We start from the raw sequence: 12,881 nt of genomic DNA on the forward strand, positions 1-12,881 counted from the left end.
TATAATTCTCCCAATGGTTTCTCTTGGAATATAATTTTTTGGGGAAATCTTCTTCTACTCAAGGCCTTTCAGGTGTGATGAAATAATTTCCTCTCTCAGCTTTTATGCACGCTCCTTTGTCCGTCCCATGATTGCAACTCACCTTGAATAGCTTCATGGGTGGGGTTTATATATGCATCACAGCTGCAGCAAATGAAGGATCAGTAAAGAGTTCCCAAAGGCTTAATTATGTTTCAACTCCACTTTAGGACAAAAAAAACTGTCAGGCAGCTTTTAAAACAACAATATTATATTGGGGTTGAATAATTGTGAAAAGGCTATCTTAACAAAATATACTGCTACACACAAATACTACATCAGGCATTTTCCATGTTTATTTTCTGTATCACTCAACTCATAAAGAAGTCATCCGAAGCAGAATCTTGCTCTTTGAGCAAGATTCTGTCAACTTTAATTGATAAATCCTTAAAATCTTTGGGGGGTTGAATATTTCTGATTGCAATTGTATCCTGAGTGCCACCCACATGTTTTGGTGGATCTCTATGGCTGTCATGTTGGTTGATGGTAGGTTTGGGAAACTTTTCATTGCCAGGGTGAGTTGTTTTCCGTCTATGTCTGTCTGTCCACCATAACTTAAAGTGCTGCTCAGTACTTCACATTTCTGCTCCATCTCTGCCTTTGTCATATTGGAGAAGTTCACAAGCACACCAAACACCTCCTCAACCTCGCCCAAGGTCTTGAACCTCTCCTGCAGAGACCCTATGGCAACATCAACCACAACGTTAAAAATTTTGCCTCCATCCTCCTCAGTGCATCACTGATGGGCTCATTCGCACATTCATATGTGAATTGTCTGCATGTGGACCGTAGCCTCTTCTCTCTCAGGACTGCATCCACAATCATGTCCTCATACATCTCTCTCGCTGAAACCTGAGCTGAAGCAAAGCCGGTGAGTCTGTAATTTTGTAAAAAAGTTTTTGCCTTTACAACCAAATCCAATACGACATCCAGTTGCATAGAGGTAGACTGCATCAGCTTACTTACTCTTGCAATGCTACTGAGAATATCACACCAGACAACTGAGCAGATGGTAAAGCGAAAGGATCCAAATTTCCTCAGCTAACGCCTGGGCCTCAATTCTTACTCGAGGATCTGTTGCCTTCTCTTTGACCTCCAGCAGAGCTTCTCTCACTTGTGGGGCCTGGTACCTTACTGCCTCCACACTATAAACACGGCTCTCCCACCTAGTCTCTGACCATGACTTCAGTGTCATTGCTACATGATTTTTTAAGATGGACCATCTCTGGGTGGATGCTGAAAACATGTGAACATCTTATGTAAATAGCCAAAATAACCACTCCCCTCTTCTGAGCTTCGTGCAGCATCTGCCACCACCAGGTTTAATGTGTGAGCTGCACATGGCACAAATAAAGCTCTCGGGTTGATTGCCAGTAATCTGGCCTGTACACCTTTCCTTTTACCCTTAATATTTGCATCATTATCATATGACTGCCCTCTGCAGTCATCAAAAGGTATGTTCAGTTCTTCCAGCCTCTTCAAGATGAGAGCCGATAGCCCTTCTCCTGTAGAAGCTTCAGCTTCAAGGAATTCCAGAGGAATAACTGAGAGTTGCTTGGTATGGCTTATTTCTGGGGTGCAATCCAGTATTATTGAGAAATACTTGCTGAGTTTGATCTCCCCTACAATTGCCTCCATGATCTTCCCAGTAATGGCACTTATCAATTCATTTTCTATGATTTTCCAAGGTAAGTTGCCATGCTCCCTACTCCACTCTCAAGCATCTGTAAATGCTGTTTTAAAACTGGATCAAATTTGGCCATTAGCTCCACTTCTTTCAAGAAGTTGAAATTGTTGTGTTTGTAGATTGTGTCCGTCGATCCTCTCAGGGCCATATTTCTCTCAGCAAGGGACTGGATTATCGCCACTATCCTTTTCAGCACTTCGAGCCACCTCTTTCTCTCTGTTTCAATGAGTGCCATTGCCTGGTTGTCTATTGCTTGTCCAGTTTCAAGGCGAATCTCCAAATCTTTCCACATCGTCCTACATTAGTGATGCTCAGGGCTATTTTCATGGGTTTTTAAAATCTTGGTGGCATTCTTCCAATCATTAAGTCCTTCATTAACCAGTTTAAAATCTCTCTGTGAGAACAATTTGCATCAAAAGCTCTTTTTCTTGGAGTAGATTAGCCAGCTTCTATTTACTTTCCCACCACTGACCAATGTTGAGTGGAAGTAATGACGATGGCAACTCCGTCCATCGTCTCTATTAAGGAAAATGTAATTCCTCTCAACCTTATATGGTCCTCTGATGATTAATTCTGTCCTAACATTAGCAGAGAGGGCAGGATCCATTGGTGGTGGTTTGACAGGCTCACCAACAGCAGGGGTAGATTCAGAAGTAGCAACTGATGGCACTGTGGATGCATATGAGCAGCTAGGGTCCTCTTCAGTAAAAGTGGAAGTAGCCAGAGAGCTTGGTGTTTCTACAAAATCAATTTGCGAAGAGGTAGATGGAGAGGTTGGGTCACCTTGGTCACTTGGGGCCGGTTGAGATAAGGTCGATGGCGATGCTGAAGTCCCTTGTAGGTACTTCATCAAAGAACCTGTTGGAATATGGAGGATGCAAGAAATGAGCCTTTACCACATATGGTGTTTGCTCTCACACACAAATACAAATTATTTCCTTCACTGTAGAGGTTACATTCATTAGTTAATAAAACATGTTAACAAAAAAATATTTTTAAAATTAAATACTGGATGGGCTCATCATGATTCATGATGAGCGCGAGTGAACGTCACGTTCACGTTCATTTTTTAAATCATCATCGTATCAGGCCGTCATGAAATACCAGGAGCGTGTGTGTGTGTGTGTCAACTAAAATATGCGTCACATCCTATTACGTCCCGGCGCTCTTCCCTGCAGGTCGCTAATCTAGAGTTTCCGACCCCCGGCCTAGGTAAACTAACCAGGGACAAATCCCAAAACAGAAACGTTTTGGAGGAAAATAGAGAGTTTAATTCTGCGTGGACAGATTCATTTGCTTTCCCTGCCTAATGATGGCTTACCTGTATGCTTGATATGTGGTGAGGAATTAGCAAACCAAAAAAATTACATTTCCAGAGCAAGCACATAGCATTTTCCTGAAAAGTATAAAGCTGGAGATGAGCAAAACAAGAAGAGTTCTGTATTTCATTTATTTCAAAGTAGGCCTGCACATGTATTTTGTTCTCCTCTTCATAAGAGTTTGGTGTTTTCTTTTTTTGTAACAAGTAAAACTAGCAGTTAAATGTCAACAGTTTTTTTTATTGTCGTTCTATAAATTAATTAATTAATGCAACAAATTGTAGTTTTTATATATATTGTATAACTATATATATAACTTTATAACCTGTGTTATCAAATATGTTTTGCGGCTCCGGAAAGATTTAATTTGGGGGAAGAGGGGGCAAAATGGCTCTTTCGATAATAAAGGTTGCCTATCCAGGGTCAAGGCGTTAGATGACCACGGCCTGGACCAGAACCTGCACTGCCTTCTGAGTGAGAAGGGGACGTATTCTCCTGATGTTGTACAGCATATATCTACGGGAACGTGTTGTTACAGTAATGAACACAAGTTCCCATATGTATGGAAAGATGTGTGTTGATATATTGAAGCTCTATTTTGGATTTGGAAACAAAAACAATGAATGCTGTTTGAACACTGAGGAGTATTCAGATGGAACTCGCCGACAGGGGTCAACAAAAACGAATGACCAGAGCTCACTAACTCATTAAAAGTGCTTTGAGGTGTCACCAAATGGATATATCACAGACAGATGTCATAACACCACATTACATTATATACTGAAAGTTCATACGTTTCTGTAATTTGGACAATATTGTTTTCTCTGCTATTAGAATTGTTCAGGGATTCTATCAAATTAACTAAGACTTAATGAAAGCTAAATAGAGATTTCATATGCCTGAGGTATTCATCTAACAAGCAACTATGCATTTACCATATAACTACACTGCAACTAATAATATTCTATTTTGTCATTTAGCTGCAAGCATTTATCAATACTAGGAACACTTGATAACACTATTGTCAAATTAACTTTTAATGTTTCACATTGATCAGTCAATGATTCCCTATTCATAAGCTACATTTATATAATTCACCCTATATGGCTTTATTTGCTCATACAGCAAAGGTTTATTTGGTCTTGGGTGGAAGAGGATATGCAATCTAACTGTTTATGCATTACCTCACACAATTGTATGTAAATGTATGCTCTACATTTGTCTATGTGCTGAAGGTAAATTGATGTTTGGTGTGAGAGGGATGAAGACACTGTGTCCTGCCCTCTGGTGTTCATGTTCAGCAGACATTTGTGTGTTATAATGCCCCCTTCTGGTTGTTCAGCAGCAGAAGTTTAGAGCATGGGATTTCCACAAGACTTATAATTAAGTTTGCTGCAGAAAAGAGTGCTACTGTCTTTCCTCCTTTCTACATTGTTACCTTGGACACTATTTGTCCGTTAGTATCGTGTTTATGACTTTTTAAATAATAATAATAAATTACTTTGTTGGGATCGAGTCGAGATAAATGATTGTAAAACGAGGCCTATGGGTTTGCTAGAGCCTGGCCTAGAGTTTTCACTGTGAAGCCAAATAATCCCAGAAGGCATGGGAGGACCCCCATGGTTTTTCTAGCCGCTCTTTGAGTGTGAACTCTGACACGCCCCCCCCCCCCCCCCTGAAGGGAGGCCGGCACCTCTCAGGTAAATAAATAGGAGAGCGTCCCTAAAACTGTGCTTTTCCTGTGCTCTGTTGTTTCTACAAGGACCACTCCAGGTTCCTCCGTGGTACTCAGTTGCTTAAAGGGAGCGATCACTCAGACGTTTGTTTAATTTTTTGTTTTATCTTAAAGCTTACCCTTTTATTTTGATAGACTCTTTTAGTTGATTTTATTTTGAAGTGACCGCGGCAAGAAAGTCACTTCACTCGCAGGACGAGCTCACAGACTTTTTTCCCGATCCACAAACAACTGCTCCACAGCTGTTTATTCCTGCAGACGGACAAAGACTTTGTAGAAGTAGAAAGAGACAAATTCTCTCCGTTTCGGCCCAGCGCAATACTTGCTGCCACCAGCTGAACAAGCGAACTGCCGCTCTCGAGGCCATGCACACGAACCGAGGAACAACAGCAAGTAAGAGGCTTTTTATGTCTGGGCAGAGACTAGTTTTAATAGTTTGCGTGTCATTTGTTGTGTATGTTAATACTATTTTGTGTATGACCACCGTGTCTACTGTGTTTAAGTGCCATAGCGCCGTGACGAAGCGTCTCCGGCCGCACTCTTATCGTCCGACCAAGTTTGCAGAGACTTTACCTATCAAAAGATCGGTACACAACGTCTGCTTGGTACGGAGTGGTAAAGTCACCGTAAAATTGTCTCTGGCGTGTTTTGAGATCTCGTCTGATCATTCTTTGCATGTTTCTCTCGCTCTCTCTCTCTCCTCCTAAACCTGCCTACACGCGCGTTCCGACCTGCACATTTCACGTATAAATATTTATAGATCTTCTGAGACTTAAAATAGCGTGGTTGCATCTCTGATAGATCAGAGCCCCCTTTTGTTCAAATCAAGTGGCCTACCGCTATTTTGACTTTGACTTCCTCATTCAACATTGCAACTCCCCCTTTCTCATTCCAACCACACACACACATAGATATACCATCGGTATTACATGTGTGTTTTATCATTATTATATATACTCCCTTCCTATCAGATATTAGTAAAATTCTCTTTGTGTTTCTTTGAGGTAGACAATGAAGATCCATTGAATCAGTAATGTATGACTTTATAAGTGACATTAAATTGATTGATTAAATTATATAAATTTGCTGCAAGAGCTGGTGCCCCTTTTTCATAACGAGTGTAAATTCATCATAAAGCTACACTTCCTTGTAATAAAATGACAAGAGAAATGACTTATAGATATGTAGAAACAGAAAACCTAAAAATATAATCTGATGATATTATCAAAAATGTGATAACAAGTTATTAGACAATGACTAAAGCTGTTTTATAAAATGAGATGCAAACTACCCTGGGCCTGTGGATTCCCCTTAACTAAGGCCAAACTCCCACCGGCCTAAATATGGATATTGATCATAAGTTCAAATATATCCATATAGTTAGCTAGTTATGTGTATCAAGTTGTTTTGTCTACTGAAGTTTCAGAATTTCAAATTCATTTCAGTGAAATTATTATTCTGTGTAATGATTTTGTTAACATGTTATGTTGTTGTACTTCACATTAGATGGGTCAATCAATCAATCAAATTTGATTTGTATAGCTCATATCTCACCTTCACAAGATGCAACATCCTCTGCACTGACCCTCAACAAAAGTAAGGAAAAACTACTACTACTAAAATAATCCCCATTAATGGGGAATAAACAAAAACGTAGAAACCTTGGAGAGAGCCACATGTGAGGGATCCCTCTCACACAGAAAGATAGAAATAAAGAAACAAAACATGCAATACAAACAAAAGCATAAAAGACAATAATATAAATAAAATAAAGCATATGGCAAGGAATAGCCAGAATGGGCATTGCTCAAAATTTGGGGTGTCATTCCGGAAAGTTATGGTGCCTATAAATTGAGCCCCAAGTGCTCTCAAATTTTGAAAGAAAACCCTGCGTGTTGTTCCAAAGCCTCTCAAGATGTATCCCTGAAATCAGTTCCATTAACCATCTGGAGAAACAAGGAGCACTGGTAGCTTTCAAGTATTATTCTCTTTGCAACTAGCATACGAAACATAAGGGTCTGCTGTACAGTTTGTGGCAGTGCAAAACCAAAAGGTCTGGCCTAGAGTGCCTTTTGAAGATTTACTTTTGTCACATACATCAGATACATACAAAAAAATGTGGGAATAATGTAATCTGTGCATGAATTTAAATTGAATCAACTGCAACCTGGCATTAATTGAGCCCAAATGGATCCCCTCCATCCCCTCCCTCCAGATCTTGTCGGTCAACTCTACACCTAGATCTGCCTCCCAGGCAGATTTTATATGTTCTGATGAAACAACAGACTCATGAGTAAAAAGTGTCACAAATTTTGAAATAGATGTTTAGAGTAGGATTTTGTTTCAATAAAACATATAAAAGAGTGTTGATTTGATGGGTTTTCAAAGGTTTTTTAACATAATTTTTTACAAAATGTCTAACTTGTAAGTAACGTAAAAAGTGAGAAGAAGGTTTCTTTCAGCTCCATATAGGATGCAAAATTATTTTTTATGTACAAGTCTACACTAGTAGTCAGTCCTTTATCCTTCCAGTAAATAAGGCCTGATCAGATTGAAATGGAATACAATTATGGTTAAATCGAATAGGAGAATGTTACAAAAATTGAGGAGCTTGAAGCGCCATTTTTTAAAAATATTTTTAAGTGAGTCTTAGTTAAGTCCAATGTGGCTTGCATATATCTCTGTTTAATTTTATCAAACGCCCTTTCTGCATCCAATGAGATAACTACAGGCTTGTGATTTATTTTTCTTTAATTTTTCCTAATACCACAGCCTTAAAAGATTCCCATAAAATAAATCTGAGATTTCCCCATTATCTTTGGTGAACCAAAAATTATTGATGGCTGCCTTTATATTATTGTTAAAATAACCGTCTTGCATTGATAAAGGATTAAATCGCCAAGAATACTATGTTTTGGGTAAAGACCAATTAAAGGACATGGTAAGAGGACTCTGATATTTTGTTTGTACTACATTTGAGATCAGCTTAGAGTCGATAATAAAATAATCAGGTAGGGTATATGTTTTATGCACATGTGAGAAAAATGTATATTCTTTATCAGTTGGGTGCTGTATTCTTCATATATCTACTAAGTTGAAGGATATAATCAAATTATTCAAAGTGCCGACTGAATTGATAGACGGCGGAGGATGTGTAGAAAGGCAATCGAGATAGGGATCTAGGCAATCCCAATTATAGTCACCGCCTATAATTAAGTTAGTAGAATCAAGATCAGGTAGTAAATTGAAAATAATTTACTTTCAAGTGCGAGAACACCTTCCTGCTCTTAACTTGACTTCCCATACCCTTTACATTCCAAGTAACAAACATTATTATCCCTGTGTCAGAAGTAGGCATATTTCTAAGCCTTCCTGCCATAATAAACATACATGTCAAATATCAGAATCAGAATCAGAATTCTTTTATTTGCCAAGTATATTTGCACATACAGGAAATTGCCTTGGTGTCATTGGTGCACTGAACATAAAACAACAATATAAAAACAACAATATATAACAAAATAGAATAAAAATATATACATGTTAAATCAAATAGGAGAATGGAGAATGTTACGAAAATTGAGGAGCTTGAAGCACCATTTTTAAAACACAAACAGTAGGCTTATCACACCTAAATTATATTTAAAACCTTCCCCAGTCTGGCACATATAATATACCCCATTCTCACCCTAACCCAAGTTAGGCCAAACAGGTTGGCCGTAACCCATCTTCTTCGGGAAACAGCAAGGCGGCAATATGAATTCACCACGTCTTTACCCACGTTCAAAACCAATGTGTTAACCAATATTTAAGCCTGCTTTTGCTGAGCTTTAAAATGAAAGACTTAAGATTTAATCACCCTATCAAACATAAATGAATAACAAGTAAACAAAACAGTATCTCAGACAATTACAGATACCAACCGATTAGTCCATCTTGCAGCTCACTTCTGTTCGATTTACCAGCATATGGGTTTGTAGCATCAGCTGGAGGGTAAATCCTCCGCTGAAGTAAACGTTGTAGTATTTCCATTATGCTCAATGGGCATTTTGGCAGGGAAGCGAAGAGTAGTTTTCACATTAGCCCCGCGAAGTGTCTTGATGAATTTACCAAAGGCTTGTCGCTGTGTATTCCGGAAAGATGTGCCCCCCAGCACCATCAAAAATACAAGGGTGCTCTCTCCCGACTTAATCGCAATATCAGCTCCCTTTCCTGGTCGCTGTGTATTTTTGCAATAATTGTCCGTGGTCGTTCTCCCTCTGACCTCAGTCAGGGTTTCGTAATACGGTGGACTCTGTCCACTTCCACCACCCCGGAGAATGCAGCTTCTTTCAATTGTCTCTTTGTTGTTAAAGTGTTTTTTGTCCACATGCTGTTTATTAGTTAAGTTCGCCAGTGTTTTGGGGATTTTTCTTTCTTGAATTAAAATTTTTCCAGTCCAAGCAACAGTGTTCCACAGCTCTTTTCCCATGACTATTTTTCAAGCAACTAAAATAATGACAGAAGTAAAACTGAATCGTGTTTTATTTCTTCTTTCTATCTCTAAGAACAGCTCCGTTATCTTCTTAAATCTGTCCTCCCTGGCTTAGCTCAGCATTGCTCTCTCTTCACTCTCTCTCTTATTGTTCCTCCCTCATTCTGTTGTCCATCTACTCTCTCCATTCTCTGTTTCTCCTTTCACTATGCCATCTATCTTCTCTTCTTTCTCTCTCCCTTCTCTGTTTTCTCCCCAAGGCCCCTCGCTTCTCCTTCCTTTTCCATCTCCTCTTCATTTTATTTTTTCAAATGCAACATGTAGTAGTAGTATAATATAACAACATCAAGTGAAGAGCAGGGCTCATGAACATTACATCACAAATGCTCTTCTTCCAAACCTTTGATGGTGGCATTACGCAACCAGTGAATTGCTGTTCATTCTCAGTGCCTCATTGAGCGATGCGCTGAGTGTCCTCACCTGTCCCTTAAAGAAATGAAAAACAATACATGGCATTATTAGTCACGTTATTACTCATCCACATTTACAACTAATTTAGCTACCTTGACATTAGTCAACTTGCTAACATGTAGTCTAAGATGCTGGCAGGAAAGTTGTGCGATATATTAAATTCCAACAATAGAGATAAATTCATTTTGTGTATAGATCTTGTAAAGCAAGTATTAACAAGCTGTATGGTAGAATGATTTATCAACATTTATATGCGAGTCATTGCTGGTTTTAAGCAGGCAGCATCCACTGCATAAGCTGCAATTGTACAGGAAGGAACTGAGGAACGCAATGCATTATGGGGCAGTTAAGTCTGTCAACTAAGCTCATTGTGCATACTGACATTCTTACAAATTTAGTATCCATCGAAGCATTTCTCCCCTTTTCACAAAATCTGCACAGCCTTCTATGCAGTTGGAACGCACTTCATGCTAATTTTGCAGTCATGTTAGTATGAGGTTCCAAACACACCCATTCTCTTACTTTACTTCCTGTCATTGTCTGTTTTTACAGAGATTGTATGCAGCTACCCTACTGTATCACACAACTGAGTTCAATTATCTCTGATTCCTGTGTATTTATTAGCAATGTGTCTGCTTGGTAGGGGTTCTGTTCAGGTCTGTTACTGTCTCAAGATGCTTCTCTTCTGGTGTTTTGGGGTTTTCGACCCTGGCTCCAGCTACTTGCTTTTTTCTGTGTTGATGGACTCTCCACCCAGCTAAGCATGTGTGTTAAATTATTGGAATAAATTGCTGAACTGCCTCTGCTGGTCTTTGTTTCTGCACTTGGATCCTGGTCAGGTCAAGTTTCTCTATAATTTTTTAGGACTTTACTATGTAAAGTGCCTTGTTTGTTGTGATTTTGTGCTATGAAAACAAAATTCAATGAATCTAATTAAAAGACAAACTGCAAGAAGTCTCTTACATCATCAGTCAACTTAACTGGCACAGCGTTTCATAGAACTAAGCATCAATAACTAGCCAAGCAGCTAATACTGAGAGGGCAAAGCACCTGTGTACCAGCCATCTCCAGACAAAAGTAGTAGATCCAATGATCACCACGCTATGGCCAAACAGGCTTTAGACTTTGTTAAGGCCACCTATGTACAGTAGTGAACATATGGACAAAGAGATACAGGATTAAATATAGATGTAAATTAAGTAAATAAATGTAGAAATATATAAGTAAAATATATAGAAATAGATGTAGAAATATAAAAATGTAATACTTGTAAAAATATATACATAAATAATAATATAAAACATTTAGGAAAACAGAAATGGTCTTTTCTGCCACAAACTATATTTTTAACTTATTTATGTATTAAATTATTGTTTTTTGTTTGTTTATACTTATGTCATGTTTGTTCTTCCTACCTGCCAGAAATATTGAATCAAATTTAAAAAAACGATAGAAAGCCCTGAAAGCATATTACTACTTGTTTTATTTTTAAGAATAAAAAGAAACCACAAAGTCGAAACAGTATATAACAACATTGATTCAATTCAATTCAATTTGATTTATATAGCGCCAAATCATAGTAAACATTATCTCAAGGCACTTTGCATAGAAGGTCAAGAACTTTAAAACAATGAGCTACAGCAAATACTAACATCTGAATGACATCATTATTTTGGTGCGTGTCGTCATATCAAAACACTCAAAAACACAAACCCTTATTTGTGTCATGGCCTAACTTGTGTACCCAAAATGTTTACGTATTATAATATCAGAAAATGATTGCTCCCTCTGTTTCTTTTCCAGGGCAGCAATTAATGCCTTTGCCGCCCTGCTGTGTTCAAGTAAGTTTTCATGACTTTCTTCATTTACCAGCTCATGGTTTCCTTTATACTATAAGTATATCATTATTACCACCATTATCACAATACAGCACTTTCTTCAGTGGCAGTGCTTGCATTTCTGACACCCTTTTCTTATTTATGATGTATTTCTCTGAGTTTATGAATAATGGATAACATACTGATGATCACAGAAGCATCTCATTGGGATACACTACATAACAAGTACGCTTTTTTGGGGTCCCATTGGCAGAAAGACTGTTGTTTAAGTATAAAGACTAATATAACAAGAGTTTCTGCAGGTTTAAATAAGTTAATTTTAAGTTTTAAGTTTTAAAGGCCATAATGAATAAAAAGATGTTTATCTTGGGTTGGGTTTTGTTTGAATTAAATAAATTCAGATTATTTTGATCTATTCCAGTTCTTACAGATATAGTCCGCGATGTAGCCTAACCTAAACCAACTAACTCGACTTCGCACTACGTTACCTATGATTCATCACACACAAATGTAGACCAAACAAGCAACGTATTCCAAGTGTTTTCTTCTCTGGCCATTTTCTCGGCTCCAACCCTAGTTGGGAGCTCAGCTCACTGATTATTTTGGCTGTCTGTTGGCCGGTAACCAGCCGTCCGGACCACTACCTGAATAAGGAGGAGACATTTCTTTACTTGGAATGCGGCCACTTTATTTCTCGGATATACAGCAGGAGCAACACTCTCATTATACACACACTTTTAGCGCCTTTTCCCAGAATACCCAGGTGCACTTCTACGTCACACACTACAAACTTTCCTTAAAGGGGCAGGCCATACCTGCAACACAAGACAACAGCTGACTCAGCAACTACATACGATGCACCTTATTATTATCTGAGGGATTTTTACACACTGTCTGATAAAGATTCCAACAGTAAAGGCAAGGGGTAGTGATGGATAAAGTTTTCTTTAAAAAACAAGTTAAGTCTTTCATCTCATGTTCCACCTTAAAACTATGAAATGAACTGAACTATGAACTAGTTCAGAATTTAAATGGTGAACTATGAACTATTCATGTTTACTTGTAAGAACTGAACTTTGAACTAGTTCATGAGAGGTGTTAACTTGCACAAAACTGGTTACAGGCTAAGCAAAGACTGTTCAATTCATGTGATGTTTATAAGTTTGACTTGTGTTGTTGGAATATTTGGCTATATATTGGCTATCTTTTCCCTTCGTTTGAATGGTGGTGCCCCGATGTAACTTTAATCAATTAAAGTTATTATTTAATATAATTTTTT

At 38.2% G+C, this 12,881-nt stretch overlaps 1 protein-coding gene across 1 annotated transcript in view; it reads left to right on the forward strand.

The window, feature by feature from the left end:
* Nucleotides 1-12,881, forward strand: part of LOC133009766 (cytosolic carboxypeptidase 4) — a 194,409-nt gene that overhangs the window by 32,949 nt on the left and 148,579 nt on the right. Inside the window, exon 7 of the mRNA XM_061077300.1 lies at nt 11,568-11,605. Coding sequence (XP_060933283.1) covers nt 11,568-11,605 — 38 coding nt within the window. The remainder of the gene's footprint in view (nt 1-11,567; nt 11,606-12,881) is intronic.

This window comes from Limanda limanda, chromosome 8 (genome assembly GCF_963576545.1).
Source record: "Limanda limanda chromosome 8, fLimLim1.1, whole genome shotgun sequence".
NCBI classification, from domain to species: Eukaryota; Metazoa; Chordata; class Actinopteri; order Pleuronectiformes; family Pleuronectidae; genus Limanda; species Limanda limanda.